At 34.0% G+C, this 26,142-nt stretch overlaps 3 protein-coding genes across 10 annotated transcripts; 2 read left to right on the forward strand and 1 right to left on the reverse strand.

Annotated features, from left to right (window-relative positions):
* Nucleotides 1-4,661: 4,661 nt before the first annotated feature.
* Nucleotides 4,662-14,386, forward strand: LOC100776137 (intracellular protein transport protein USO1). 5 transcript variants are annotated; one of them, XM_041011276.1, is made up of 12 exons: nt 4,717-4,780; nt 4,862-4,912; nt 7,019-7,432; nt 7,668-7,804; nt 8,743-8,856; nt 8,934-9,017; nt 9,821-9,994; nt 11,261-11,417; nt 11,846-12,006; nt 12,114-12,240; nt 12,417-13,773; nt 13,846-14,386. In XM_041011276.1, the coding sequence occupies exons 3-12, from the start codon at nt 7,115-7,117 to the stop codon at nt 14,025-14,027; spliced, it is 2,811 nt and encodes a 936-aa protein (XP_040867210.1). In that variant the 5' UTR covers nt 4,717-4,780; nt 4,862-4,912; nt 7,019-7,114; the 3' UTR covers nt 14,028-14,386. The 5 variants fall into 5 exon arrangements, with proteins under 5 accessions (XP_006574736.1, XP_025980642.1, XP_006574737.1 ...); XM_006574673.3 differs by having other exon boundaries at nt 4,662-4,912; nt 13,840-14,386; XM_006574674.3 differs by having other exon boundaries at nt 4,663-4,912.
* Nucleotides 14,387-16,052: 1,666 nt separating this feature from the next.
* On the forward strand, nt 16,053-23,626 carry LOC100777206 (uncharacterized). 4 transcript variants are annotated; one of them, XM_041011279.1, is made up of 16 exons: nt 16,053-16,262; nt 16,370-16,676; nt 17,327-17,421; nt 17,512-17,625; nt 18,597-18,701; nt 18,835-18,906; nt 19,227-19,339; nt 19,602-19,739; nt 20,313-20,381; nt 20,796-20,883; nt 20,991-21,062; nt 21,154-21,254; nt 21,958-22,075; nt 22,473-22,532; nt 22,658-22,768; nt 23,326-23,626. In XM_041011279.1, exons 2-16 carry the CDS (start codon nt 16,553-16,555, stop codon nt 23,437-23,439), a joined length of 1,494 nt encoding a protein of 497 aa, XP_040867213.1. In that variant the 5' UTR covers nt 16,053-16,262; nt 16,370-16,552; the 3' UTR covers nt 23,440-23,626. The 4 variants fall into 4 exon arrangements, with proteins under 4 accessions (XP_040867213.1, XP_006574738.1, XP_040867215.1 ...); XM_006574675.4 differs by having other exon boundaries at nt 16,053-16,231; XM_026124862.2 differs by having other exon boundaries at nt 16,056-16,213.
* Nucleotides 23,627-23,973: 347 nt separating this feature from the next.
* LOC121173854 (uncharacterized) lies at nt 23,974-25,870 on the reverse strand. The gene is made up of 2 exons (XM_041011284.1): nt 25,030-25,870; nt 23,974-24,119 (listed from the first exon to the last, which is right to left on the reverse strand). The coding sequence occupies exon 1, from the start codon at nt 25,646-25,648 to the stop codon at nt 25,304-25,306; it is 345 nt and encodes a 114-aa protein (XP_040867218.1). The 5' UTR covers nt 25,649-25,870; the 3' UTR covers nt 23,974-24,119; nt 25,030-25,303.
* Between the last annotated feature and the right edge of the window lie 272 nt (nt 25,871-26,142).

Here is a 26,142-nt window from a genome sequence, read left to right on the forward strand (position 1 = left end):
AACATAGTTATTGGCTCACTCGAACCAGCCGGTGGACCTATTGGTCTGGGAACGGGGCATCTAATCGATTATACATGTGATTTGGTGTGATTCGATCTAGAACTAATAATTCAGCACATCATGAATTTTTTAGTTTTTTTTTTTTTTTACATTTGAATAACATTAAATTTAATTTATACCTTGTATTATTTATATATTTATTTCTTTTTTTTCCAAGTATAAATGCATATTTAAATTTAAGTTGATAAAATTATTATCATTTTCTATTTTTTTTGTCTAATTTATGTGTGTATTAAATTATGTCTTGTAATGATATATATTTTAAATTGTAAATTAAGGTTATTTATATTAAATTTTGAAAAAAAATGTTGTATGTTTAAAAACTTAAATAAATTCATAATTATACTTCTAAATATATTAATTTTATTTAACTTTAAATCTTAAATATATAATACCAATTGCTATAAAATAATTTATATTTCTTTTTAATATAGATCAGGTCGATTAAATAATGACTCATTGCATCAACCTCTAATCTAATAACTGAATATCACGATTGAGTCAATAAACGTAGTAAGTTTGATAACATGACTTTTGCATTTTAAACGTCAAAACTAAAACAAGGGATGAGAGAGAATTATGTTTAACTTTGTTTCTTCTTCCCTCAGTTGTTCTTGTCTTCATTACATTCACTCTTCTCACACCTCTTCTTCCCCTCTCTTGAAGTTTCGTTTTTTTTCTCTTCTTTGCCAAATCCCAAACCACAGGTTGCGCCGGTGAAGGAGGCTATCGTGGCCAGGTGAAGAGAGGGAGAATTCGGTAAAGTTAATAAAAAAGCCCTTTGTTTAATAAATCACAAACCTGTAGTTTCGGTAGTAGCTTGGTTTCTGCTGCTTCCTGAGTTTGATTTCACCTTCTCCTTAGCAACAATGCCTCATCAATTTTTCACTCTAATCGAACCACCAAACAAAACCCCAACCTCCAAGCCATTCTCGAGCCTCCAGGCCAAGACCTGGACTTCATCAGAAAGCATTTGTGTATTTTCTTCCAAACAAAGGTAAATCATTGACCTCCTCCTCCAACACAAAATCCCCAAACATTTGCATGTCTTCCCTCTTGGAAAAAAGCCATTGATCCTTTCCTCTCTGCCTCACACAAAATTTAAAGTCCCCACTAGGCACCACCTACCACCCCCTCTCTTGGAAAAAAGCCATTGATCCTTTGTTATATCCTTCCAAGCCCCCTTCTTCCATTGTAACTCACATGTATGGATTGACTAACTTGTGTTTCTGGTGGAGTGGGTTTTCTTGGAGAAGATTTTGGGGTCGATGGACTTTCCAAGTAAGTGGTGCTCTCTCATCCTCAATAAAACCAAAGTTTCATTTAGTCAAAATGTGCTGAGTTCCAGAGTAAATGAGCTAGAAATAGAAATGCTAATGGGAGTTAAGGCAGTCGGAGACCACGATAGATAATTGGTCCAGGTTGACCCTATCTGTCCTCGATGAGGTTGCGCATGCTTTGATCATGTAGCAAAGTCTGGTTTGCTTCTCCTCTTGTGGGGTGTATGGATATTGATGAGAATACAAGTTTTGCTGATGGGATTTATTTGTGCTTAGAGCTGAAAAACAATGATTTGATGGAACAGGTTCTAAATCTTATGTGGCTAATATGGTATTCCAGGAATCAGTGGGTGTTTCAAAATAAGGTAATCCCATTGTGGCAAGTGTTTCAAAGAGCTGCGATACCCCATATAGAGCCAGAGAAGAAACGAAATAGGTCTGCAACTGTGAACACCCAATGTTGATAGAGGCACTGGCTTAGGGGTGGTGTATCACGATAGTGAAGGGATGTTCTTGGCTTGTGCAGTTGTTCTGATCACATATTGCTATGATCTGAAAATTGCGGAGGCTATGACTTTCAAATGGTCAATGGAGACTGTATCTCACCTTTCCTTTTCTCGGGTTAAGTATGAAATTGACAGCCTAGAAAGGAAATTCCTCGACTAACAAAACATATTTTACTTTGCTGCTAAGTGACTGTGAACAATGGTCTCGCCTTCCATCCTTTTTCAAACTCATTATGATAAGAAGAAATGCCAACAAGGCTGCTGATTGTTTATCACTTTTAGCTTTTGCTGTTAATAACATGTATTGGGTTGAGGAATATCTCCCCAGCTGCAAGAATTTGTTTCTGATGATGTAATACCTTTGGCGTTGTCGGCTTAATAAAATTCTTGATTCTAAAAAAAATAAAAACAAACAAACTTACTTGTGTTTATGGTTGGTCTACCAATCTAAGTAGCATGTCACATTCCTTGGTTGACTAGTTGCATTTGTAGTTCACTGATCAATTCAAATATTAATTTGTTTGTTTATTTTAATTTTCTTTGTTAACCTACATAATGAAGACCGAAAACATCCTTTGAGTTATTGCCGTTTAGTATAAATGATAAGAACCAATTAGGGTGATCAAATCTCCACAATGTAGGTTAAGAAAGAAAATTTGAAATAATGAAAAAAGTATCTTCATAATGTGGCCTAATCTTCACAATGACCTATTATGCTCTTGAGTAGAATAATATCCTTGTTTAGGAAGGTGAATGGACCACGTGTTTTTTTCTTTATTCTCACTTCCATGGTTATTAAAAAGGATTACGGGTCTCAGTTTTATAAATGATTTTTTTTCTTAAGAAATAATGGAAAAGAAATAATGAGTTATCTATGGATTGGTTCAATGACTCGACAGACACATACATCCAACCAAAACTATAAGAAAATGATCTGCTACTTGACTGCTAGTCCATCCACGTACATGAATTAGCCAATTCACAAAATAACATAGTTTGGTTAAATACAATTTTGAGACTTTTGTGATTTGGATCCCAAATTTAATACAAGAGAATCTATGAGCACATTCATCATTTGTGAATGTTGGTTCAACATTTTTTAAGCAAGAAACCAAGAGCTCATTGACCATCCACAAAACTTGCAATTCAAGACAGATTACGAGACTAGTCACTTCAAGTCTTGCATCACATAACATGCATAAAATAAACAATTACATAGAACGACGTCAATTTATACTCACCGAATTACAAAGGCTTTAAAGAATAATTCCTTCAATAATCGCATCCTTAGTGTGAAAAAGAAGAATAACTCCTTTACCTCTCCTAGCTCCAATTTCTCATTAGAAAGGAGAGCATGTTTCATGGATGTTACATGACCAAATTTCATATATTTTCTTTAATTACAATTAGTTTAAATTATGAATGCTTAAATGATTTAATTTCTTATTTGGTTTTTATTATAGTTATAAAAAACTTTCCCTTTTAATATCTATATTTAAAAACACTCATTTTATTTTCAACGCATAGCATTTTAACATTTTTTAGTTCTTATGATGAGAACTATAAACAATTAAAAAATAGAATGTGTAAGAACTAAAATTGAATGTTTTTAAGTATAAGGATTAAAAGCGAAAATTTTTGTAATTATAACCAGCAAAAAATAATTAAACTAATCTTTTTGAATCAAGCAACTAAAACTATTTAAATTAACGTTAAAACCTAATTTTATTGAAATTAAGGTTTTGTTAATATCAATGTTAATTCAGTGTATTCATAAATTAATTTGAGTTTACATTTTAAATGTTAATTCTTTCTCTCCGATCACTATTTATCATGAGCAATTTTAATTTCACACAAAAATTTATACCGAAAACATTTATGAACAAAATATTTGTAATTTATTTCTTCTTAAGCAATGATATTTTTTTCCTCATTTAAAAAAGCTAAGTTTTGAGTAATCTATAACGATTATAAACTATTACAACATTTACTCTAACTTTCAAGAGCAGTTTTATCTTTAAAAAATAAATTACATTAAACTAGATAACTTTCAAATTTAGATACAAAATGTCTTTTTTACATCAGTCTCTTTTAACTGAGATTCTGTATTCTCAAGTTGGCCTCATTTTAAGCAAAAAAAGATCTCTAACTTATCTTAGACCATAATTTACATTTTTCAAATATTTCATTATTAATCAAGTGATATACATATTATCCACTTCCATTCAAAGACTACTTAAAAAATTTCACTAAACTAATTTATTTGGCAACTCATCATTACATAATAACTGAACAATATTAAAAATATTTCCCCCACCTTTTTGGCACTTTAGCAAAAATTTAATCACGCCACAACCCCAAAGACCAAAAATACAATTGGATGCGTCCGTCAACGTATCCTATCCCAAAATATATAAAATTTATTTGAATTGTATATATCTACACCTACCATCCTAGATTCGGTTCCGTTGACATCAAAGTCAATGTCCCATAATTTTTTTTTAATTTTAATGATTGTAGCCACCATCCAATAGAATTGCCGTATTAAATTCACCCATATAAACAAATGATATAAAAAAATACTACTAAAAGAAAGAAAGAAAAAAACACACGCCCTCTTTCTTCATATTCTGTCGTTGACATATCCCAAAACAAAAACAACACGAACCGCATCTCATTATCGCACGTGTGGGAGCCGGTTAGCCGAGCCCAGCCGAGCCGGGACGCGCGCGAAGCCGTATTAGGATTCGATGTGGAAAATAACGGTTTCTCTCTCTCTCTCTATCTCTCTGCCAATTGTGGGGTGTGTGTCTCTTTTCCTTCGATGCTCTCTCTTAATAATACGAAACCTTCTATCACTCTCTTTCTCTCTCTATATAACTCTTTGTCTCTCTCTCTCTCTCTCTCTCTCTTTCTCTCTGCCCTCGCTCTTAGGTTATCGCGAATTCTATCCCCCCCCTCTCTCGATTTTTTATTAACCCTGTTTTTATTAATTAACTTCAATTAATTGCGCAGTTTCAAGGTCTTCTTCTTCCGCTGGAACAGCCGCAGATGATTTATTTACTGGTAATTTCTTTTACGACTGTTGTTTTTCTTCTTCTTTCTTTTGGTTTTTAGGGTTTCTATGCTTCGGATGCGACTTGAATGTGATTTCGATGTGGGTTTTGAAATTTGATGTGGAATTCACTGTTTTGCTTGTTTCTTTAATTGTCAATTTTCTTACTGTGTTTTTTTCGTGGTTGAGTTATTGCGGTTTTGATTTTTTTTTAATTATTGTTGGTGTTGCGAGTGTGAAGGACTGGGGTTTACTAATTTTGGCGAATTGAATGTTTGAATAGCACTGTTTTGAGTTTTGAGTTGCATTATGGATTTTAATTCTGTTTAAATTAGTCGGTTATTATTATTTTTTTATCTGAATATAGTTGTACTTGCGCTCAACAAGTGTGGGACTTGTGAAAAGTATTTTTTTTTTGTTAAAGGAATGTTTGTTTATTTTTTGCTTGATTCTTTATTGAGCAATAGATATGGAATATTTTTTTAATCAGTGTGCATGATTTTTTTTTTCTTCTGGTAGTTTTGGATTTTATCATATAGATTTGTGAGTTGTTGGAAAGAAATGATAACAATGTTGTGGTTTTTATCATTTAGTTAAATAGTAGTTAGTCTTGTGGAAATTTGTGAAAACTAAAGTCTTTTGTAAAAGGAATATTTAATATTTGTTTGATTCTCCATTGAGCAATAGATATGCAGTCTTTTTTTCTTTTTTCATCAGTATGCATGTAATTTGTTATTCTGTTGGTAGTTTTGGATTTTATCATTTAGACGTGAGTTGTTGAACAGTATTGTTATTGCTTCTATCATGACAAGAGATACTTGCATGTAAAGCTCCCTTTTGATGCCACTTTGATTGAACTAGTCAAAGATGCACTGCTGGTTTTGTCTATTTGTTGTGGTTTACCATTATCTGATTTCATCTTTGCTCTGTCTAGATTTGGAGAGGACTTCACTTTATGTGTTGTAATGTTTTGTAATATGGAATTATTATGATATGTGATAGTGGCGTTATTGATATTCCAAATTCTAACTGGCAATGTGCATTCATTCTTTGTGGAGACTAGAAATCCTATGAAAAGCCATTGTAAATATTTGTTCATGGGAAATTCATCCTAGTGAGAAGTGGAAGTGGGTGTTTGGAAGGACTTTTTAAACAGGAAACTATCACTTTTCTTCTAAACCTCTTTCAGGAAGCTGCGAAAAAAAAGTGAACATTTTCTAAACTAAGCTCATCTAAACATGCATCAATTATGATACATATTTGTATAACTATGAACAAGTGTATAAGCTTATACTATGGTAGATTGTATTGCTATGCTTCTCATAGACATTCATTGTGAATAACCTCTTCTCCCTCTGTATGGTATCTTCGAAGGGCATGCTTGATGCGTGGATTTGGTTTTGCATAATTAGAATGGGAGAGGAATGACTGTTCCTGTTCTATTACTAGGTTTGCTCTGGAATGGAATGATATTTTTATGTTTCATTCTGCTTTTATCATTTTTTGTTTGGTAAAGAAAATCAATATAAAATTGAATCATAATTATGACTAAATGAAAATTAATAAGGGGTGATGAAATAAAACAACACTAATTTGGTCTAGCCAGGGCAAAAATGGGCATTAATGAGGAATTAAGGTTCTGTTTGTTTGAACTCAGAAAATTATTTTGAACTTTCAAATGAAAAACACACATTAATTTAGACACACTTTGCGATCACATCTAATGATTGAAAATCAATTTTAACCAAACTTTAAACTAAACAGTCGCTAAAACAAACATTAATTTGTTCTAGCCAACAAAATATGGCCATTTACCTCTCTTGACCAGAATGGAAATTTCTGCCTATAATTTTGAAGCATGGAAACAAATATTTCTTTCCTTCTGAACTTAGCAATACTTGTTCTTATGGAATAGTGGTAATAACAGAATGACTGTGTTACATACTAAAAATGCTCAAATTTTATATGTTAAGGACAGTGATTGACTTGATTGAACCTTTAAGTGAAGCAGTTTTACATTTTGCATAGAGAAAATAATGTTTAACTTGTCTGGATATTGAACTTGAACTCGGAAAATTATGATATAGTTGACATTGTTTTCAAATGGTTCTTGGCAGGTCACTTATGGATGAAAGATGTTCATTAGAAGTCAACAAGGTGGCATTTTGCTATAAATTGGTAGTGTTTTTTTGAAGAATTACTCCCCTGTGTCCATGGCTGCTGATCAGAGGAGAAAACGAGTAAATGGTGCAAACATTGCTGGTTATGGTTCTAGAGAGCAACACAGGATCAAAAGAAAGAATTTGGGATTAGTTCAAAATGATTTGAACATGAGGCCTCACATCTCTGTTGAGTGGGATGGTAATCACAAAAAGGTTGTTGCTAAGTGGGAACAGATTGGCATCAGTTGGAGACAAATGAAACCATTTATCAATTTGGTTTCTAATGATCACAAAATCTTGGCAGATGTGTTCGCAGTGCCTCAAGAAATTTTTGAATTGGATAATTTAAGTGAAGTTCTTTCGTATGAGGTAAGTATCATGTTGTGGTATGTTTCTATAACATAGGAAGTTGTGCCTAGGTGACCGGATGGTCATTTGTTTGGATCCGGAAACAACCTCTTTGCATATGCAAGGGTAAGGTTGCGTACAAATGACCCTCGTCCATACCTTTGCATTGTGAGGAGCCTCCAGGCACTACGGGGGTATGTTAGTTTTTAGGAATTATGCCTAAAGAATCTTCTGTTGAACTTTTGGCAATTGGCAGGTTTGGAAGACCCATCTTTCAGAAAATGAGAGAAACCTTCTTATGAATTTTCTCCCTAGTGGCTTTGAGTCACATCAAGTTGTGGAAGAACTACTTGGTGGGATTAACTTTAACTTTGGAAATCCTTTCTCGAAATGGTAAGATCTCTTTATTTGTATTTTTCTCTGTAGATAAATTATCTGCTCACTCTGCTGTATTTTGCAGTTTATCTATTCTTGCTCATAAGTACATGCTGCATGTGACAATTTCTTACTTTTAAATTTCAGTGAATGAGTGGATTAGTTATTGATGTAATGTTGTGTAATTGGTTTTATTATTGGCCTTTGAGTTGAGTTTACCAGCATTACCAATTGCATATTTCAGCTATAAATTCTGTTTGGTGCTTACTTCGAAATTCAATCTAGATTTTATCATATCTTACAGCCTATTGACCAGTTTTCTATGGTCTTCCTTTTGCTGCAGACAATTTTCTCAATTTTGTAACTTGAAGGGATTTTGTTTGGTTGAAATTCTGTTTTGTTCTTCATTGTTCCTATGCTTACATTTTTTTCGTTTATGTTCATTTGACAACTGTTGAAAATATAGGACTACATTTCTGAAAGATTTGAGATACACACTGGAGAAAAATTATCACTCTCTGCTCTTAGCTTTTTATTAACACATATATATAGTACAGAGAAAGAGAGAGACAGAAGGGGGAAAGCTGCCTTTGGATAAGGATTAGACACTCAGCTTCCCACACACTCAACATGACAACACATAAAGCTTAATACACACTCAACCTCACACACACACACTCAAAACAGCCTTTTACCTACACAGCTGTCTACACAATACAGCTGTCTACAATATATATTTAACAACAACCATCTCTATGCTCATTTGGGTAGTGATTGTTTATCGATATTGTTTGTTATGGCAATATCATATTGCAATCTCATTAAGATCCTTCTGTTTTGCCTATTTTGTGAGCAAAATATCATTAAGACATGTGAAGGTATTTGTTTAGTTTGCTAATCATTCATGAAGATCTTCTTTTTCAGAGTCACAAATGTCTTAAAATATATATTTGCAGGGGTGCTTCGCTATGTTTAGGCAGTCTTCATCCAGATATGATTGTTGACCAGGAACAGCATCTTAAGACAGAGAGGAGAGAATACTACTCACACATTCATAATTATCACAATGAGTAAGCATTGTACATCCTCAACATGTATCTTTTTGGCATAGTATTTAATGCAGTATTGTAATTATTCTATTTGGCAGTATGATAGGATTTCTATCAAAGTTGAAGAAGAGCTGGCAAAGCTGTAAAGATCCAGAAAAGGAGATTGTGCAAAAGATATGGAGGTTGTCACTTACTTTCTTTGTATTGCTGTCTACATACAATGCACACCTGACCAAATTCAAAATTAGGACAGGACATATTCCATAGTTCCTATTATTAAAAGGATACCTTCTTTGCTCTGTGTTTTCAATAGCTTACTGTTGCACAAACTGGGTGAATGCATCTGGAATGCATATTATCTTTCCTATGATTATTTTTTAATAGTTTAAGATGTTATGTTACTTCAAATCAGAGATGGTAAAATCCTGAAAATCTTCTCTGATGTATCTGATCGAATGGGACTTTCCCTTCATATTATCTGCTTCACTACTGTCTTCACCAGTTGATGATGAGTCTGTTAATGTGCATTTATCTGTTTTGCATGTCTACTGATAGAAAGTCTTATTATTTAAGCATCACTGTTTTTGTTTCAATTTTGATATTAAACTTTTATTTGGTACTCAAAATGAAATCCTTTGATAACTGTTGGTGAAACAGATTGGACCAATTTTATTTTTGGATGCCAAATGGACGATAGTTGACTTACTTATTAAATACCAACTTGTAGTTAATATTGATTCACTTCTCTTGTTGATGTGTACTCCATTTTAAATATTAATTTATGGTTGAGATAGTGATTATGATGAGTGCTAGTTTGTAGTTTTGTTGATGTGTAAGTACTTCTGTTGCAGCAATGCAAGCTACATGTGATCTTTTGTTGGGTACTCAGTGATTATTGAACTTGAATTTTATGAGTTTCTGCTCCTTTAGTTTTGGAATTTCTACTTTCTAGTTATAATCATTATATAGTTGTTGGATTATGCAGGACAAAGCATGTAGAGAAAAGAATGCTCTCCAAAGTGATTGAATCTAGAGGCTATGATCATAATGGGAATGTTACAGGGACATCTGAGTCATGCTCCTGGGATGCAGAGGAGAAAGCATGTAGTAGCGACAACCAAATTTCCTCACTGAGAAAAGACGATAAACTTCAAAGAAGGTAACTAATTAATTTGTAGTCAGCAATATTTAGTACTTGCAAGGTCTCTTAACTCTGCAATATCTGTCAAAATTGAATTACTAACTTGGTGAATTTGAAATATTTTATGAATGCTTCCATTTGCCATCTCTTTAGCAGAGTATAAGATCTTTCTGGTAAAGCTGTGAAATAGAAATTTAAGATATCTGTATATGGGTCAAGATTGCTTAATAGGATTAATAGAATTTCTTCTTGAATTAGTGAACTTCCTACGGAATATATTTTCCACATTTTAAGATTGATTACTGATGCCATCCAAACAGAAGAGAACTTTTTCACATTTTACTGTTTAATGCCATCTGTATAATTAGTTCAATATCATCACCATTAATCAGTTATTTATTGCTCATGGTCGTTGTTATTACTATTGTTTTGTCATTGACATATTCTCTTTTTTTTTAGACCTGCTTTTTGTTCCCCTTCATTATTGATATTATATTGTACTGTACCTAAAGATGTGGATTTTTTTATTCTTTTGTTTTTTTGTTAGTTATATTTAGGTTCTTACCATCTGTGCAGTTGTAACAAAAAAACATCCTAGCCTTGTCTCATTAGGTTGGGTTAAACAAAATAACCATGAACAATTCTTATTCTGGAATCAATCTTAATCTATATACTCAAGCCTTCGATTTAGCTTGTGGGAATTTGATGCAAAAAAGACATTTTGGATACAAAATCCATTGGCATGCTTGTCTTGAAATTTGGGGACTGGTTTTGTTATTTTGGAACATCAGACAACAACGCTAAAGTTCCTAGTCCAGTTTTACATATTCTTTTTTGATGTTTGTTGGGCTGATGAATGATGATAATATTGAATAAAGCATCTCACTTTGTACTTAAGTTCACCTACTTTAGATCACCCTAGATTTTTTAGAAAATTACTAAGGAATTATTAGTAAATATTTCCATTGTACAATGATCTACTATGCAATCAATAATTCATTCAACTTCTTGCATCAAAGTTTTAGTACCTGTTTTGTTGTTATCATATAACTGATAGTACCTGACTAGTAACTGGAATATGAAACCAGGTTATTTGGGGGCAAATTTCTTTCTCTGGTTTTGTATTTTTTTTCCTTTTAATTGTATCCTTTATTTGGCATTACTTTGATTTATATCTCCTGCTGTATGTTTACACATGTTTTAAGCTTTCTTTATTTCTCAATTCAAATATACCTTTACTTTTTTAATGTTTAATGTAAGCGTTTTTGAAATAATGTTTGGCAGGGTGCTTGAAAAATGCATTGTTAAAGGTAAATCCAGAAATTTGATGGATTCTTTGGACAATATGCCTAACGTGGGAGAAAAGCCCAAGACAGGAGACAAACTGCCCAAGCATAGCATTCATTCTAGCGATAGTGATAAATACATGTCATGTATCAAGGTTAGGCTCTCCACTTTTTATTTATTTTATTTATTTGAGCGATACTGAATTGGCAGAGAAACAATATTGTTGCTGGATCAGTTATCTCTTTAGTGTCAATAATTAGAAGGATAATAGTAGTCGCTCAATTATGTGAAATTAATTATCACATTTTAACTTGTAAGTATTTAAACTTCAGCTGATTTATTTGTTCCTTTGAAGTCAAACTGCTATTTTTTTAGTTTCCTTAAAATTTGTTGTGGTTAGAGCTTTTAGTGTGGTTTTACTAATTCTATTGAATATAGTTATATGGATTTAATAATAACATAAGAGTGGTATTTTTAAAGATATTTTTTCCTTTAAGGTGAAGAAACCCAGCAAAAATTTTCATCTTTGCCATGAATATTTGAGTTAGGGCATTTGCTAATTGTTTCCTTTATGCATTTCAGATTAGCAAGCAGCAGCATGAACTTGTTAAGAATATGAAGCAGGCTGGTAAAAGCATCCAATCTAGGTCCCTTAACCGTGTTTTGGGTAACCTTGAAAAAATTCATGTGCAACCATACAATACATTTGTCAAAGAAGAACAGAAGAAGTTGCAGGAGCATTGGTTAGTGAGATGTTCACAGTGCTATCTTTTATGCCAATATGTCATTGAACAGATACATTTTGAAAATTTTGTTCATTATTTCTCATTTGAATATTTCATTTGCATAGGTTGCTATTAGTAAACAAAGACCTCCCTGCGGCATATCTAAATTGGACAGAGAGACGGATACAGAGACATGCTGTGAGAAATTCATTGGTTGCAGAGATGAAGGATAAATCAAATCCATTCATGGAGGTTTGTAGTTGTGTTTCTTTGTTAGGGTCTTCTATAATTTCCTAGTATTGAGTTGCATATCTTGATTTAGTTTCTCAAATTCCTAGAAGACCCTTGATCAGTTGGTTCCGTATCATGGGCATTTTTTCACAATACTCTGTTACTTAAGATATGTCCAATTATAATTTGTCCTTCAGGAAGAGGATGGTGTGGACACAGGGAGTGAACTTAAGGATCAGGATGGTGTGAACTCAGGGAGTGAACTACAGGATCACGATGAGGTGAACTCAGGGAGTGAACTTCAGGATCAGGATGAGGACAACCTTGGCTCAGGGGACAAGCTAAAGGATAAGAATGAGGATAACATGAGTTCAGAATGTGAGCCTCAGGAGCAGAATGAGGATAATGTGACCTCAGGGAGCGAACTTCAGGATCAGGGTGAGGATAATGTCAACTCGGGTGATGAGCTTCAGGATCAGGTGAATGATGGAGGTCTGAATGATCAGTCTGACTTGAAAGAAGATGAGGATTCTTTTTCTAGGTCCCCCGAGAACCAGTCCCAGCACAATTCTTATGTTAGTGGTGATGATGAGTTCAACCGAATGAGTGTAGATTCAGAAAGGAATATTCTTTTATCAAAATCAAATAATACTTCATCGATTAGTGGTGATCATGAGTTCAACCGAATGAATGTGGATTCAGAAAAGAATCTTCTTTTATCAAAATCAAATAATACTTCATTGAATAAAGATGAGTATTCAAGGAATATGAACACTCGGGATGTTTCTATTGATGAAGAAGCACCTTTCACTTCCAGTGGTGATGTCTGGCAAGGAGTTGAAATGCCACATTCATACTATGATTCTGCTGTGACCCACGAGTATGCAGCCAGTGGGTTATCACTGGCTAATCCTCAAGTCAGTCAAGAGCAGCCAACTCGTATGATTGATCTTGAAGCTGATTTGCGTCGAGAAGAGACAGGCAAAGAGTTGTTAAGTAGGCAATTAGATAATGGGACCTTCAGTTCATACCAAAGCCAGGATCGAAGTGTCTTACTTGAATCACTCTTCAAAGGAGAGGGGTTGTTACCTTATCATCATGATCAGAAAGTAGCTGAGTTAGATTTCCAAACTTCAAACAATGTTATGATGGGGGGTGGCCAATTTTCCAGTCATTTAAAGGAGCCATTGCAAACTTCGCTGACACTGGATCAGGGGCGAAGGAGAGCTACTGAGGTTTACATGCCAGAAAACATGTCAGAGAATATTTATTCGGATGGAGGAAGGTATTTGATCCCCAGGCAAGATCCTTTGACTGCGGTAAATATGACTGATTGGGCTGCTAATAATGCTCGCATAGCAGGGCCTTCCCAATCTCACTTGAACACTGGAGATTTTATTGATCATCATTGGTTCCCTGCTGATCATCAAGTTCGTGGTGGTGGCTGGAATGGATCTGATGGTGGTGGTCTTTCAAGTCAAAGTCTTGGCACTGGAGCAAGCGCTGATCAGAGTTTATTTAGTATTCTGTCAGAGTGTGACCAATTGCATTCAGGTAGCCCTTATGATTCAGTTAGAAATACTAACCAGTTTCTTGCACCGAGAACTTATGGATTAGCAGATGCAGGTACACCAAGGGTAAACACGGTTGCACCACCGGCTTCTCATCCATTAGATTACTTCACCAGACGTGAAGCACCTAGTGGCCTGGTGCCTGATGATACGGTATGGATGAGCTTGCCGCCACATCAGAATTCTTCATTACATGATCAAATCAGAAAGCCATACTTAAGGTCATGGAACCGGTAATGAACGTTTTACCCAATATTAGCGAGGTAATCTTGACTGCAAGACCGTGAGAAGAAATGCAAATTTGTCCATGTGATAGAATTTTGACTTAAACAAGATCCACAGAAGCTGGGGTATACATACCCTGAGACGAGAGAGATAGGTTTCTGTACATACCTATACCGAGGCCAACTCAACACCATGTACATATCTAGATATTAGATGGCAGGAAAGAAACCAAGTGATTAAGATAAACTTCAAGAATTTCAGGTTATTAGGTAAATTACATATTTATTATTTTTTTTCCTTTGCTTCTAGAGAGACATTCTTTAATAATTTTGGAAGATAAGAAATGCTGGGGGCTGGTGCCACTTTTTGAATTTTGAGTTACCTTTATTCTGGGTTCTTTTTCATAGTTTTGGTCAATATATCAAATGCTAAAAAAATGTTTTTTCTCGTTGGTTATAGTAGCAACCTTTTTGTTCAATATAAGGTTATAGTACACGAGCATAACCTTTTTGTTAACATCTAGAGATAAGCATAGATGGGTTTCCTGGGTCAATAGGACTCCGAAGTCTCTAATCAGAATTCCTTGAGGTTGCCCTTCGTGATGATAGGTTTTTTTTTTTTTAATAATAAAAGGGTTATTATGTTATTGGTGTAAAGTATAACTGTTCCGTAGTTCATTACAGTCAATCTTTGGATGAGTGAATCTTAAGTGTTAGGTAGTTACAAACAGGCACTTAACTCGTTAATTTAAGAAATATTTCCACTAAACTTAACAAAAAAAAACCTCTCGAGGAGAAGTAAATATATCTAGGCCTTAACAATTAAATTAAATTTATAAAATTAATTGATATTCTACATCAATGTCGATAAAAAATATATATCTAGGCCTTCAGTTAAAAGTTATACATTTGTTTTATGTATTAACTTTTCACACTATCATCTATTTTTTAAAAAATAAAATTGTACATTTTGTTTTGTGGGAGGTGCAACGGTACAAGGCAATAATTGGGTGTGATATTCAAATCGGTTGTTTTACAAAAGAAAAATGTTATTATTGTCAATCTTAAAACAACTTAATTAAAACTGTAAATTAAATTAAATTAACAATCTTAAAATCGTGTCAGAAAGTTTGTTAAATTTGTCTAGCGGTTAGTAACGGATTCAAATGTTAAATGCCATTGTGTTGCCGTCTTGGGTCACAAAAAATCAAAGAAAGGAATGACACATGACTTTTGTTTATATATTTATCCTTGTAGTCGTTTGAGAGAATTCGTAAAATGTTGGGTGATTACATAAAAAAAAAGGTTTTAGAAGGTTAAATAATATATATCTTGATTTCCAATTTTTATGAAAACGTGTTTTGGAGTGAGAAATATGTGAAACAAATTAGTGAACCTGATTTATCGTGTACCAAAGAAATGATCCATTTCTTTTGTCTTGCTTGACATTGACGGGAGTCCTCTTCTTGGCATACTCCAATAAAACAGATAGCGTTTATGTGAATGATATTTAACTTTAGTAACAAAGAATGGGTTAACTTTCGTTCTTTTATATCTCTTTTTTACAATAATGTTGTCATAACAAATTACGAGTCTATAACATATTTTTTTATATGTTAAGAATCAAACACAATAGAATTTATAACACTTATACATGAATTAATTCAACTGGACTTCCTTACTAATAATTTTTGATAATGAATATGTAATTCTTTAGCTAACTTCCTAACAAAAGAATATAAATCTACAATTTTTAGTGCTAATCTATATTCTTTTTATGAACATAACTTCTCTATATGGGTACTCTCTCTCTCTCAGAACAAAAAATGTATAATTTTACGGGAGAAATTTAATAAGAAAATTTAGACGTATACTTTTTCACTCAACAAATTTATCGATTTAGAGAGAAATTTAATGAGAAACAAACACGTGTACTTTTTTTCTTTTTCACCTTTTTCACTTGATATAGTGCTCTGCCTCTATTGTGCTTTTCAGACAATGAAAATTTAAATAAATAAAAAATATGGACAAGGGGAAAATACTATGAAAAACATCAATGAATCTATTTTGAGAATATAAGAGAAAGTTTGAATGAATCAATTTCACACGTACGCACCATAATAATTTCTCTTTTCTGAACGACGAACAATCGCTTGGCCATGCACGTGAATTCCCCTTCCGAAGAAACCGAACATCTGTGTGTGTTTTCTAAACAACGTTAGTTATGTGACCGACCAACACGCCTGTGGTGGTTAATTAGTTTCATCACTTAAACAAGAACTTGCATTTTTATTTCTATTTCTATTTATTAAATGGTTTTCTTTTTAATTTTTGGTTTGTGTGTGGTTGTTGCAGCACCGTACGTGAAGCATCTTATGCCTAGTTTGCGAAGCATGAATCTAATTCCATAATGTGTTGCCAAGAAACACTTTGTTTCGTCTTTCACATATCCTTTTGAACGTGTCACATATAAGTTAAGGTTCCTTTGAGCACCCTTTGGTTCGTATTTCAATCTTTGGGACTAGTTTGGTGGGTTGAATGGCACATTCGGGTTTCGAAGAAATGGGCAACCAGAAGAAGAAGGAAGTGATTCGGGTAGAGCGTGAATCAGTTATTCCAGTTTTGAAGCCTCAGCTCATCATGACATTGGCCAACCTTATTAGTATGTGTTTCTTCTGAAACTTTTTGTTTCTCTCAAGTAAAAATGTTATCGGAAAGTCCCATATGGCTTGTCTTGATTCTTGAGTGTAAGTTATATATTTATTAGATCACTTTACTTAATGTTAACTGATTTTAAGATTTTAAGATGAAATTTAATGTGATATCAGAACCTATAGATCATCTTGTTAAATAACTTATTCTAGTAAGTTTGTTTGTTCTGCGTAAATAATTTTCTTAGTTAGCGTAACATTTTTTTTTCTAATATTCGAGAACAAGTGGAATATATCTGTTGAACTTCACTAATATCAATTTTTTTCTAATATTCGAGAACAAGTGGAATATATATGTTGAACTTCACTAATATCAATTGATTTTAAGATGAAATCTAATACATATGTGATGTACAATTCTGCACCTAGGAATTACTACAAAAGTTAACAACTGTATCAAAGATGACAATCCATTGGATAACAATATAAATCTTTAGGTGCAATCTAATTAAATCCTTATTAATGATTTGGCGCAGTTATGGTGATAGAATTTTGCAGTTTTGACTTAGATGATATAGCATAGAAACAGCTTTCTCCCCACTGCCTCTTCCAAAGCTACTATTTTCTTTGTAGACTTGAGTCGTTTGGGTACTATGTGCAGAACATAGTGCTGACCGAGTTGAATTTTTGAAGCTCTGCAAAAGAATAGAGTATACAATTCGAGCTTGGTATCTTCTACAGTTTGAGGACATGATGGTATTCTTTTTTCTTCACCATTTTGTGATACAAATAGCTTAGTGATATGGTTGGAGCCTGATTTTTTCTTTTCTTTTTTTGTTCCTTAAGCAACTCTATTCTCTCTTTGATCCTGTATCCGGGACGCAGAAGTTGGAACACCAGAAGTTACCTCGTGAAGAAATTGATGTTCTTGAACAGAATTTCTTGACTTACCTATTTGAGGTATTTTGGAGACTTCATGAATTTACATTGTCTACAGTTATATTGGGACATTTCATTTATTTATTATAGACTTTAATTAACTTATAACAATGATGATTTAATTGAGAAATTAAATCAACTTTATATAATTTATCTTGATAATGATTGTTGTTGATAAAATGTGTTATCAATAGATTTACAACTTTATTGTGTATATCATGATATGACAGTCAAATGGAAGCTACCAAAACCAAACTTCTGTTTTAATTTAATCATTTTTAAAATGCTTCATTTCTCGCCTCTGACTCTGCCTCAAAGAATTAAGCTTCCTTCAAATAAAAGACTAATTGAACAATAATTTAGCCTTGTCTAAGAATTGAAGGGTGAGGAAGTATAGGGGTTGGGACTACGGCTTCATTGAGTTTCAGTGTTCTGTTATTAGAATGATAAGGTTAATTAGCTACTCTTTTATGTGACACAAGTAAAGTGATTAAACGCTTTAGTTTGTGGAGAAAACATAAAATTTATAAGAAACCACATGGCTATGATAAAATATATAAAATTAATCTAAAAAGTTTAATTTAAATAAAAATTTTAAATTACAAGAAAGAATTCATGTTTCAAGTATGAGCATAAGTCATAATAAACATACTAAAATACAAAAAAAAAAAATCTAATTATTGTAATCACTATTGGTACAAAAGTTAAAAAATTAAAAGTATAAAAATTGTAAAAATACAATTACAAACATTTGAACTGTCCATGCAGTATTCGACATGGATACATATCTCATATCTGACATGGTTATGACACGACACAGCCACTATTTAGAAGTGTCCATGTTTATTAGCCTAGATGTAAATGGTGAATAAGATTTAGAATTACATATTCAGGGACTGATTGAAAGAAGTAGCACTATAGCACTACAACAGTTTAAATATCTGTTTTTGTGTTTCTTATGGTATCTTAAGATGATTTGATTCTTTATACAGGTCATGAAAAAAAGCAACTTCAAGATTGCTACTCAAGAAGAGATTGATATTGCACTTTCTGGACAGTATCTTCTAAATCTTCCCATTACAGTAAATGAATCTAAGGTTAGCAACCATGTTTCTGTCTTGTAACTCATTATGTACATGCATAATATATGTGCCTTTAATGGCACAGGTCACTTTGGATGCTTGGTTGTGCTGTTATCAGTTGCTGATCTCTGTGTTTTACCAAATGTAGCTTGACAAGGTTCTTTTGAAAAAATATTTTGAAGCACATCCTCAAGATAACCTTCCAGATTTCTATGATAAGGTACCTTTTAATTTATGTACTAAGGGTACTTATCCAGCAAGGAACTTATGATGCAGTAGTGTTCATTATTTTGTGTTAGGAAGTTCTTGAATTTGTTTGGCATTGAAGGTTGAATGAGATGTGTTAAACCAAACACACATGCATGCATACACACTAGAGACTTGTGCATTTTTATTTTGTTGGACCAGAACAACTTTTAATTAACTGAAACATGCAGGATGGACCTGCATAGATTGGGACAACAATCACAATGTTTTTTTTTTAAAACTCGATTTTAATCTGTTTGTGAAGTGGCAATCTAACACATCCTGTTATTTTAGTATATTATTTTTCGGCGTGGCATTGGAATTGATCGAACGACCGATTACTTTGTCATGGAGAAAGTGGACATGCTCATAGCACGTTTTTGGTCATATATGTTAAGAATAACCAGGTAAGGAACACTCACCCTGGGAATTGAATTTCTTTTAATTGATGTTAATGAAGAATCCGTCATGACAAGTCATGATTTCTGTAAATGTTGGAACTTTTGACTCCCTTAAAATGCCAATCTAAAATGTTTGAATGATTCAGTATCATCATTCCTGTCTTCACAGTGAAAGGCCTTATCAAAGAATCTATATAATGGCTACTTACTTACCTGTGAATGTGCCATAACATGTTTCATAGAAAACTTTGACACATGGTGATTGCAGGTTGGAAAAGTTTTTATCCAGAAGGGAAAAAAGGCATCATAGGAAGGATCCCAAGAAGGATGATGAAATTAACTCAGAGTTGGAAGATTTTCAGGATGATTTATATGAACGGATACGCCTTGAAAAGATGCCAATAAGGTCTTGCTGAATCAGTGTGTGTGTCTGCGTGTTGTGTTGTTGTAGCTTCAGCTGCTGTTGTTATTTTCTTTTCTTTCTGGAGTGATACTTTTCATACTTCATTTACGTAAACATTCTTCCTTGTATGCTTATGGCTGCGTCTTCTTGAAATAGCATTCACCACTCACTTTGACTCATTCTGCTAATACCTGTCTAATGTAAATCCTGAATGTCAGCAGTTTCCCTTTAATCAAATATTTGAATTATCACCATTTGACTAATGTGGAATAAAGACTATTTACTCTGGAATCATCACAATTACAGCAGTATGGCCTTGGAAAATTTTTACAAATGAACATTCTCAAACTAGTAGTCCACCTGTAGAAAGTTTGAATATAGATTTTTGCGAAGATTCAGAAAATGATTCTTATTTATTAAAGCCCAATGTTCCATCTAGAAATCCAACTGATCATTTGTCTGATAAATGCATGCTGTTTTATCTCATCAAAACTGCTGAGCTCATGCATGTAAACTGTATAAATCTTGAATGTTTGATTATCTTGTCACTCATAAAAATTGTTTGCTAATTTCCAGTTTCGGTAGTTTGCTGAACAAGAACACAATCCAAGAACCTACATTTGATAGGATAATTGTTGTGTACAGGTAGTGCTCCATTGTATGGCTAATATCTACCGTGCTAGTTTGTTAGAATAAAATTCTTTCATTAAAGAATAGACTGATAATTATAAACCTATTTGTTTATCTTCTAAAGAAATACTAAAAAGGTCGTTCTGAAAAATCTCTTGGTATATAATTATCAATCTTTTCTTGTATTTGATCTCTATGCATGCTAGTTTGTCAGAATAAAATTCTTCCATCTAAGAAAAGACTGATAATTATAAACTTGTTTATCTTCCAAAGAAATACTAAAAGGCTATTCTGAAAAATCTCATATAAGTCATGAAAAATAAGGAATTTGAGCTATCTTCAGAGGGTTTTGGTTCATGTAAGTATGCTGTGGAAAATCCATGAGTAATTTTATTCTATTGAAGTCTAAGTTGGAAATTTTTTCTTCAGGCCAGCTAGTTCCAATTCAAAAAAAGAAAGAGGAATTTTTGTGAAGCATTTCAAGAACATTCCAATGGCTGATATGGAAATAGTTCTTGTGAGTTACCTCATTTAGGAAACATTCCAATGTCCGTGTGATTACGTAATTACCCTTTTCCCCAATGACCATAAGTGATGACCTGGTAACAACTTTTTACTTGACAGCCAGAAAAGAGAAATCCTGGATTGACTCCAATGGATTGGGTCAAGTTTCTTGCATCTGCTATAGTTGGGCTGGTTAGTTTTTCAATTACAAGTTGAGTTTTTCTACCATGTTATTGTTCTTTGCCATCATGTATTAATGCATTGAATATGTTTTACTTCACAGGTTGCTGTAGCTAGTTCTCTTGATGTGAATACAGCTGATTTGAGGGTCATTGGTGCCGTTCTCTCCACAGTACTTGGATACTTGGCCAAGACATACTTCACGTAAGCAGTGGCGGATCCAAGACCCTAAGTTAGTGGGGGCAAATTATAAAAAAATAAAATCAATGGATTCAATTATATAAATATAGATAAAATAAAATACCAAAATATAAAATTTTATTTACAAATTTGATAAATTTTTAAAAATGAGGGGGTGCAAGTGCACCTCTTTTCCTTGGAAATGACTTTTGAGACAAAAGTAATTCGGTCAAAGGATCATGAACCTTTGCTTTTGCTTTTATCCGTTGAATCTGCATTGGAACACGCATCGCAACAATTTCAACTGTAAACCAAACATGCACATATACTTTGCATTTATCAGTTTGAGTTTTTCACCTGCATTTCATTAGCTAACTCTACAATTTGATCCTCTTTGTAATGGCATTCAAAGAGGGTGGTTAACATCGAAAGTTAGTCAGATCATGTATTTTTGGAACTTGAAAGATTCTTGGTCAGATCAGATGTCAAATTTGATAAAATAACACCTTTAATTACTTTTTACAGAAGTTAAATTTTATCAGTCAACCTTTTGAATCATGTTATATTATCCTAATGATCATGCATACTGAATTTTATATATATTTTGAGTTTGGCCCTGGTATCAACAAATAGAATTAATCCCTATATATAATTTTAAACATTCCGCAAGTTTGTGTTTAATGAATCTATGTATCCAATGTGGATACTAATATTTAACTTCTCATAGGTTCCAACAAAACTTGGTCCAATACCAAAATTTGATTACACGGTCAATGTATGACAAACAACTGGACAGTGGAAAGGGTACACTTCTCCATTTATGTGATGATGTCATTCAACAGGAAGTAAGTGCTAGCATGATGTGCTTTGTGTCATTACATTTGTTTTGTTTTTTAATTTTTTCCAATAAATCAATAGTGATAATTTCTGTTAACTTGTTTTGCCATTATATGAAAACAAGATAGGGCTAGCCGGTTCTAATGGAATGAACTGTCAAATTTATTTGTACTTTACAAAATGTAATTGAAAACTTAATATATGTATCAACATTTCTTTTATGCTATTCATATGCAATGATCTATTGTACTAGCAAGGTATAGCCTCCAAGATTGAAAAGTATGTGAATATATTGTTGGAAGATCAGCTGCCACCCCTTTTAAGTTTTAGGCCAGATTTTGCTGTATGTAGCTATGCACCAGCCAAACATCTAAAAGTCACACTACCCAAACTCTTAATGTGCAGGTTAAAGAGGTAATAATATCATTTTTCATTCTGATGGAGCAGGGAAAAGCTAATAGACAAGTATGTACATCAATATCAATTGAGGAATATTGTTTCCTTTATAATTTTGCAATTCTAACTTATGGTTAGGAAACGTTTGTCACATCTACTCATTCATATAAGCTATATATGGTAATGCGAATCAGGAGCTCGATCAATGGTGTGAGGAGTTAATCAGAGAAGAGTTTGGGGAGAGCTGTAATTTTGACGTGGATGATGCAGTTCAAAAATTAGAGAAGTTCGGAATTGTCACAAAGGTGAGATTCCCTTCTAAAGTGACTATGTTTGGTTAAAAATATGTAATATCGCAATTTTTCCATGACTTGTTTAATACTTTATGTTGTCACTAAGTTCGGTAACTTTGATTGTAAAGCAGTTGAGGATATATTGTTGATTTTTGAAGGCCCTGTTTTTACCAATTGGACGAATCATTTTATTTCCTCTCATGCATCAGTTATGTCCATTTTATATATTTTAGTGCAAAATTTAATTAGAATGCACTGTCACTATCATCCCCAGATTATCATGAATAATGAATTTGTTAACTTTTACTGTAACTATTTTAAAAATCAGCTAAATGGATGTTAATTACTACTAATAGTAAAAGTACATAAAAATTAAACTCTTTATATTTGCATGGGTATATTAAATGATAATCAGAACTTTAGACATCTTTTTCCATTGCTGTGAGGTTTATCTTGAGTAAATATGCTGATACAACAAGTAGGAAATAATTTTCATTGTTGTTAGCTAAGACAAGTTGCTCTGAAGATTAAGAATGTTTAATTGACTGGAAGCTTTCATTGGAATTCAGGATATCATTGGGCGGTATCAATGCGTTGGGCTCAAACGGGCTAATGAGATAATAGGCACCACCACTGAAGAACTTGTCCTTAAGGCAAGACAGGGGGGAAGCATCACTCCTTAATGGTGTTCTGAAATATTCTGCCTCATAATTTCAGACTCACACTGTCTCATTTTTTATTCTTTTTTAAAATATTTGCAATGTTTGTACAACCTTCACCTGAAATTCTAGGCCAATTTTTTTTTTGGAAGGCAAAAATATATATATTATTAATATGAATCATAGCAGTACCAGGGGTACTGGTGAAGTATACATGAATACAAGACACTTAGTGTGTCGCCTTCCAACTTAAACAAATACCCAACATTAATCCCACTACATAGGATAAATATACCCAGCCCATATTAACAAAAATATTCCACAAGGTTAGAAGACCATTGATTGAAAGAAATACTAAAGTTTTTCTCTCTGGTCTTTAACCATGATCATTTGAGGAATAAAGCATCGTCCATCACTCTAGGCCAATTTCATTCATTATTTTCATCAATATAATGTATTGACATTATCAGTAGGGAAATAAGATTTACCCCAAACCCCAATTGCTTGTAAATAATATATATATATATATATATAAAACCAAGAATGCAGGCTGTAATGTACATTTGAAACACGGTTCGATTTGGATATTCAAAACAGTATTGGTACAAGATGAGCCTTATTATCATAAAAACTGTAACCCCAACATTAAATCGCATCATGACTGGAATCTACACCTTTCCAAAGATCATTGGACAAAACAAACTCTGAAATGAGAAAACAGCATAAGAAAGTGCATAATATCATGATTCATGAGTATAATCACTCAGAGGAACTCAAAAAGCTACCATGGTAGGCATAAATTTTAGGCAAAACAAAGTAAATAACAATTGATAACATCACAAGTCTACATTAACATTAGGAAGTGCATCATGATTCCACAATAATTAATGATTTAACATGCAAACATTAGTCATATAATAGAGCCCTAATTTCTGTCTCAGACATCAACACCTGAACAACCAAATTTACAAAATTCCATGGCAAGTAAAAGGTTACTAGGTAGCAAGGTGCTTTCTACTATGAATGAATTGAACAGTGAACACAAGGTGACAATGCCCAAAAATTGGTCAAGATCTTAAATCAAACAGTAAGGCAGCTAGCTAGTCTAAACAGACAGCATCACCTTGAACTAGTAGTGATTATAATTAGCTGTAACGATCGAAACCGAGGACTAAGTGTGTCATGATCACCAAGGTTTTAAATTACAGTCACAGTGCAAAAACCTCAAACCTTTATATTGTGGACAAATGCGGCCACAATTGCAACTGTTGATTGCAATTTAAACCCTGCATACCAAGTTTTAAAAACCGGCCTGCAAGTTTCTGCAACTGCAATTTGTCGCATCAATCACATTTATCCATACTTTTCTGCAATATCAAAAGATCACAACAAAACTGCAACCGTGGCTGCCACCACAATGTAAAACCTCAATGCGGACTTCATTGGCCATGACAACAGCCAATGCTGATGCAACCGTAATCGCAATTTAAAAACTTGACTAGTTGTTAGTAACAAGAACTAAGCCGGATTACTGGTAATCTCTTGAAGGACTAAAAATCTAGCCTTGATGATATTATAAAAGCAGAGGAATATATGCTCCTCAAGATCCTCAACCTGTTCCAAAAACCCCTTATGACTCTTTCACAGCTGCTTGATAACTTCCTCCACAAGGTACCTCTCATTCCCCCTCTCCAGCCTAAGCCTCACCAGCACCTTATCATCGGGAGATCGTTGCTCAACACATAGGCACATTTCGCAGCAACATCAAGCTGCCTCAATGCCGCAAGTTCCTTCTTCTCAAAGGCACAGACCGACACGGCACCAGCGGCAGCAGCTAGAGCGGCCACAGCGTACACGGTGACCACGACGGTGGCTGCCACCACGGCAATTACGACGGCGGAGAGAGATATGGTGGAGCCGCGGACGACGCGCCGAGAGAGGCAGAGTCACGACAGCAATTTCGCGATGCGGCGATCGAGCTGCGTTTTGACGTTGGAGGGGTTGGAGCAGGTGACGGAGAAGGTGTGGAGTCGGGGATGGGGTTCTGGAGGGCATGGAAGAGGCGGACGGCGCGAACGCAGTCGTTTTGGGTGGGGTTGGTAGGGTTTAGGGTTTGGAAGAAGTCGAGGAGGGGAGCGTGGAGGTCAAGCGCGCGGAGGAGGCAGTGGTGGAAGTGGAGGCAGAGGTTGGAGGCGGTTTCGGTGTGGTCGAAGAAAGTTGAAATGAGGCGCATGAGGCGCGTGGGGATTGGGGTTAGGGTTAGGGCTAGGGCTTCTTGGACACGGTCGCGGGTGGGGTTAAGATGGTGGAGTTGGGCTTCGATGTTGGAGCGAATGTCGGTGTAGGAGGTGGTGTGAACGGCGAGGTTGTACTCGCGAGAGATGCGGGGAGTGTCCTCTGTGAAACGCAGCGTTTTTGTTTGTGACGGAAAGAGTGAAAAAAAAAAATAAGAATTACCTTTGGGAGGGGTTTGGGATTACAATTTCTCAATACAAAAAGATATATCTAAATCTCACCTAATAAGAATGATTTATAATTTCTTTCAACTTCACTTAATAAAAATGATTTATAATTTCTCTCAACTCTTATCAAGTAGTGAAAATTAGAACTTTTTTTTTCATTATTACTCTGGTTTTGTTTCTCTCTGGATGAGATGTGATACTCCAACTCTTTACAAGTTTCTTTATTTATTGGAGCACAATGTGACTTCCTTTAAGAGTGAGTGGT

The sequence above is a fragment of the Glycine max genome, chromosome 2 (genome assembly GCF_000004515.6).
Source record: "Glycine max cultivar Williams 82 chromosome 2, Glycine_max_v4.0, whole genome shotgun sequence".
NCBI classification, from domain to species: Eukaryota; Viridiplantae; Streptophyta; class Magnoliopsida; order Fabales; family Fabaceae; genus Glycine; species Glycine max.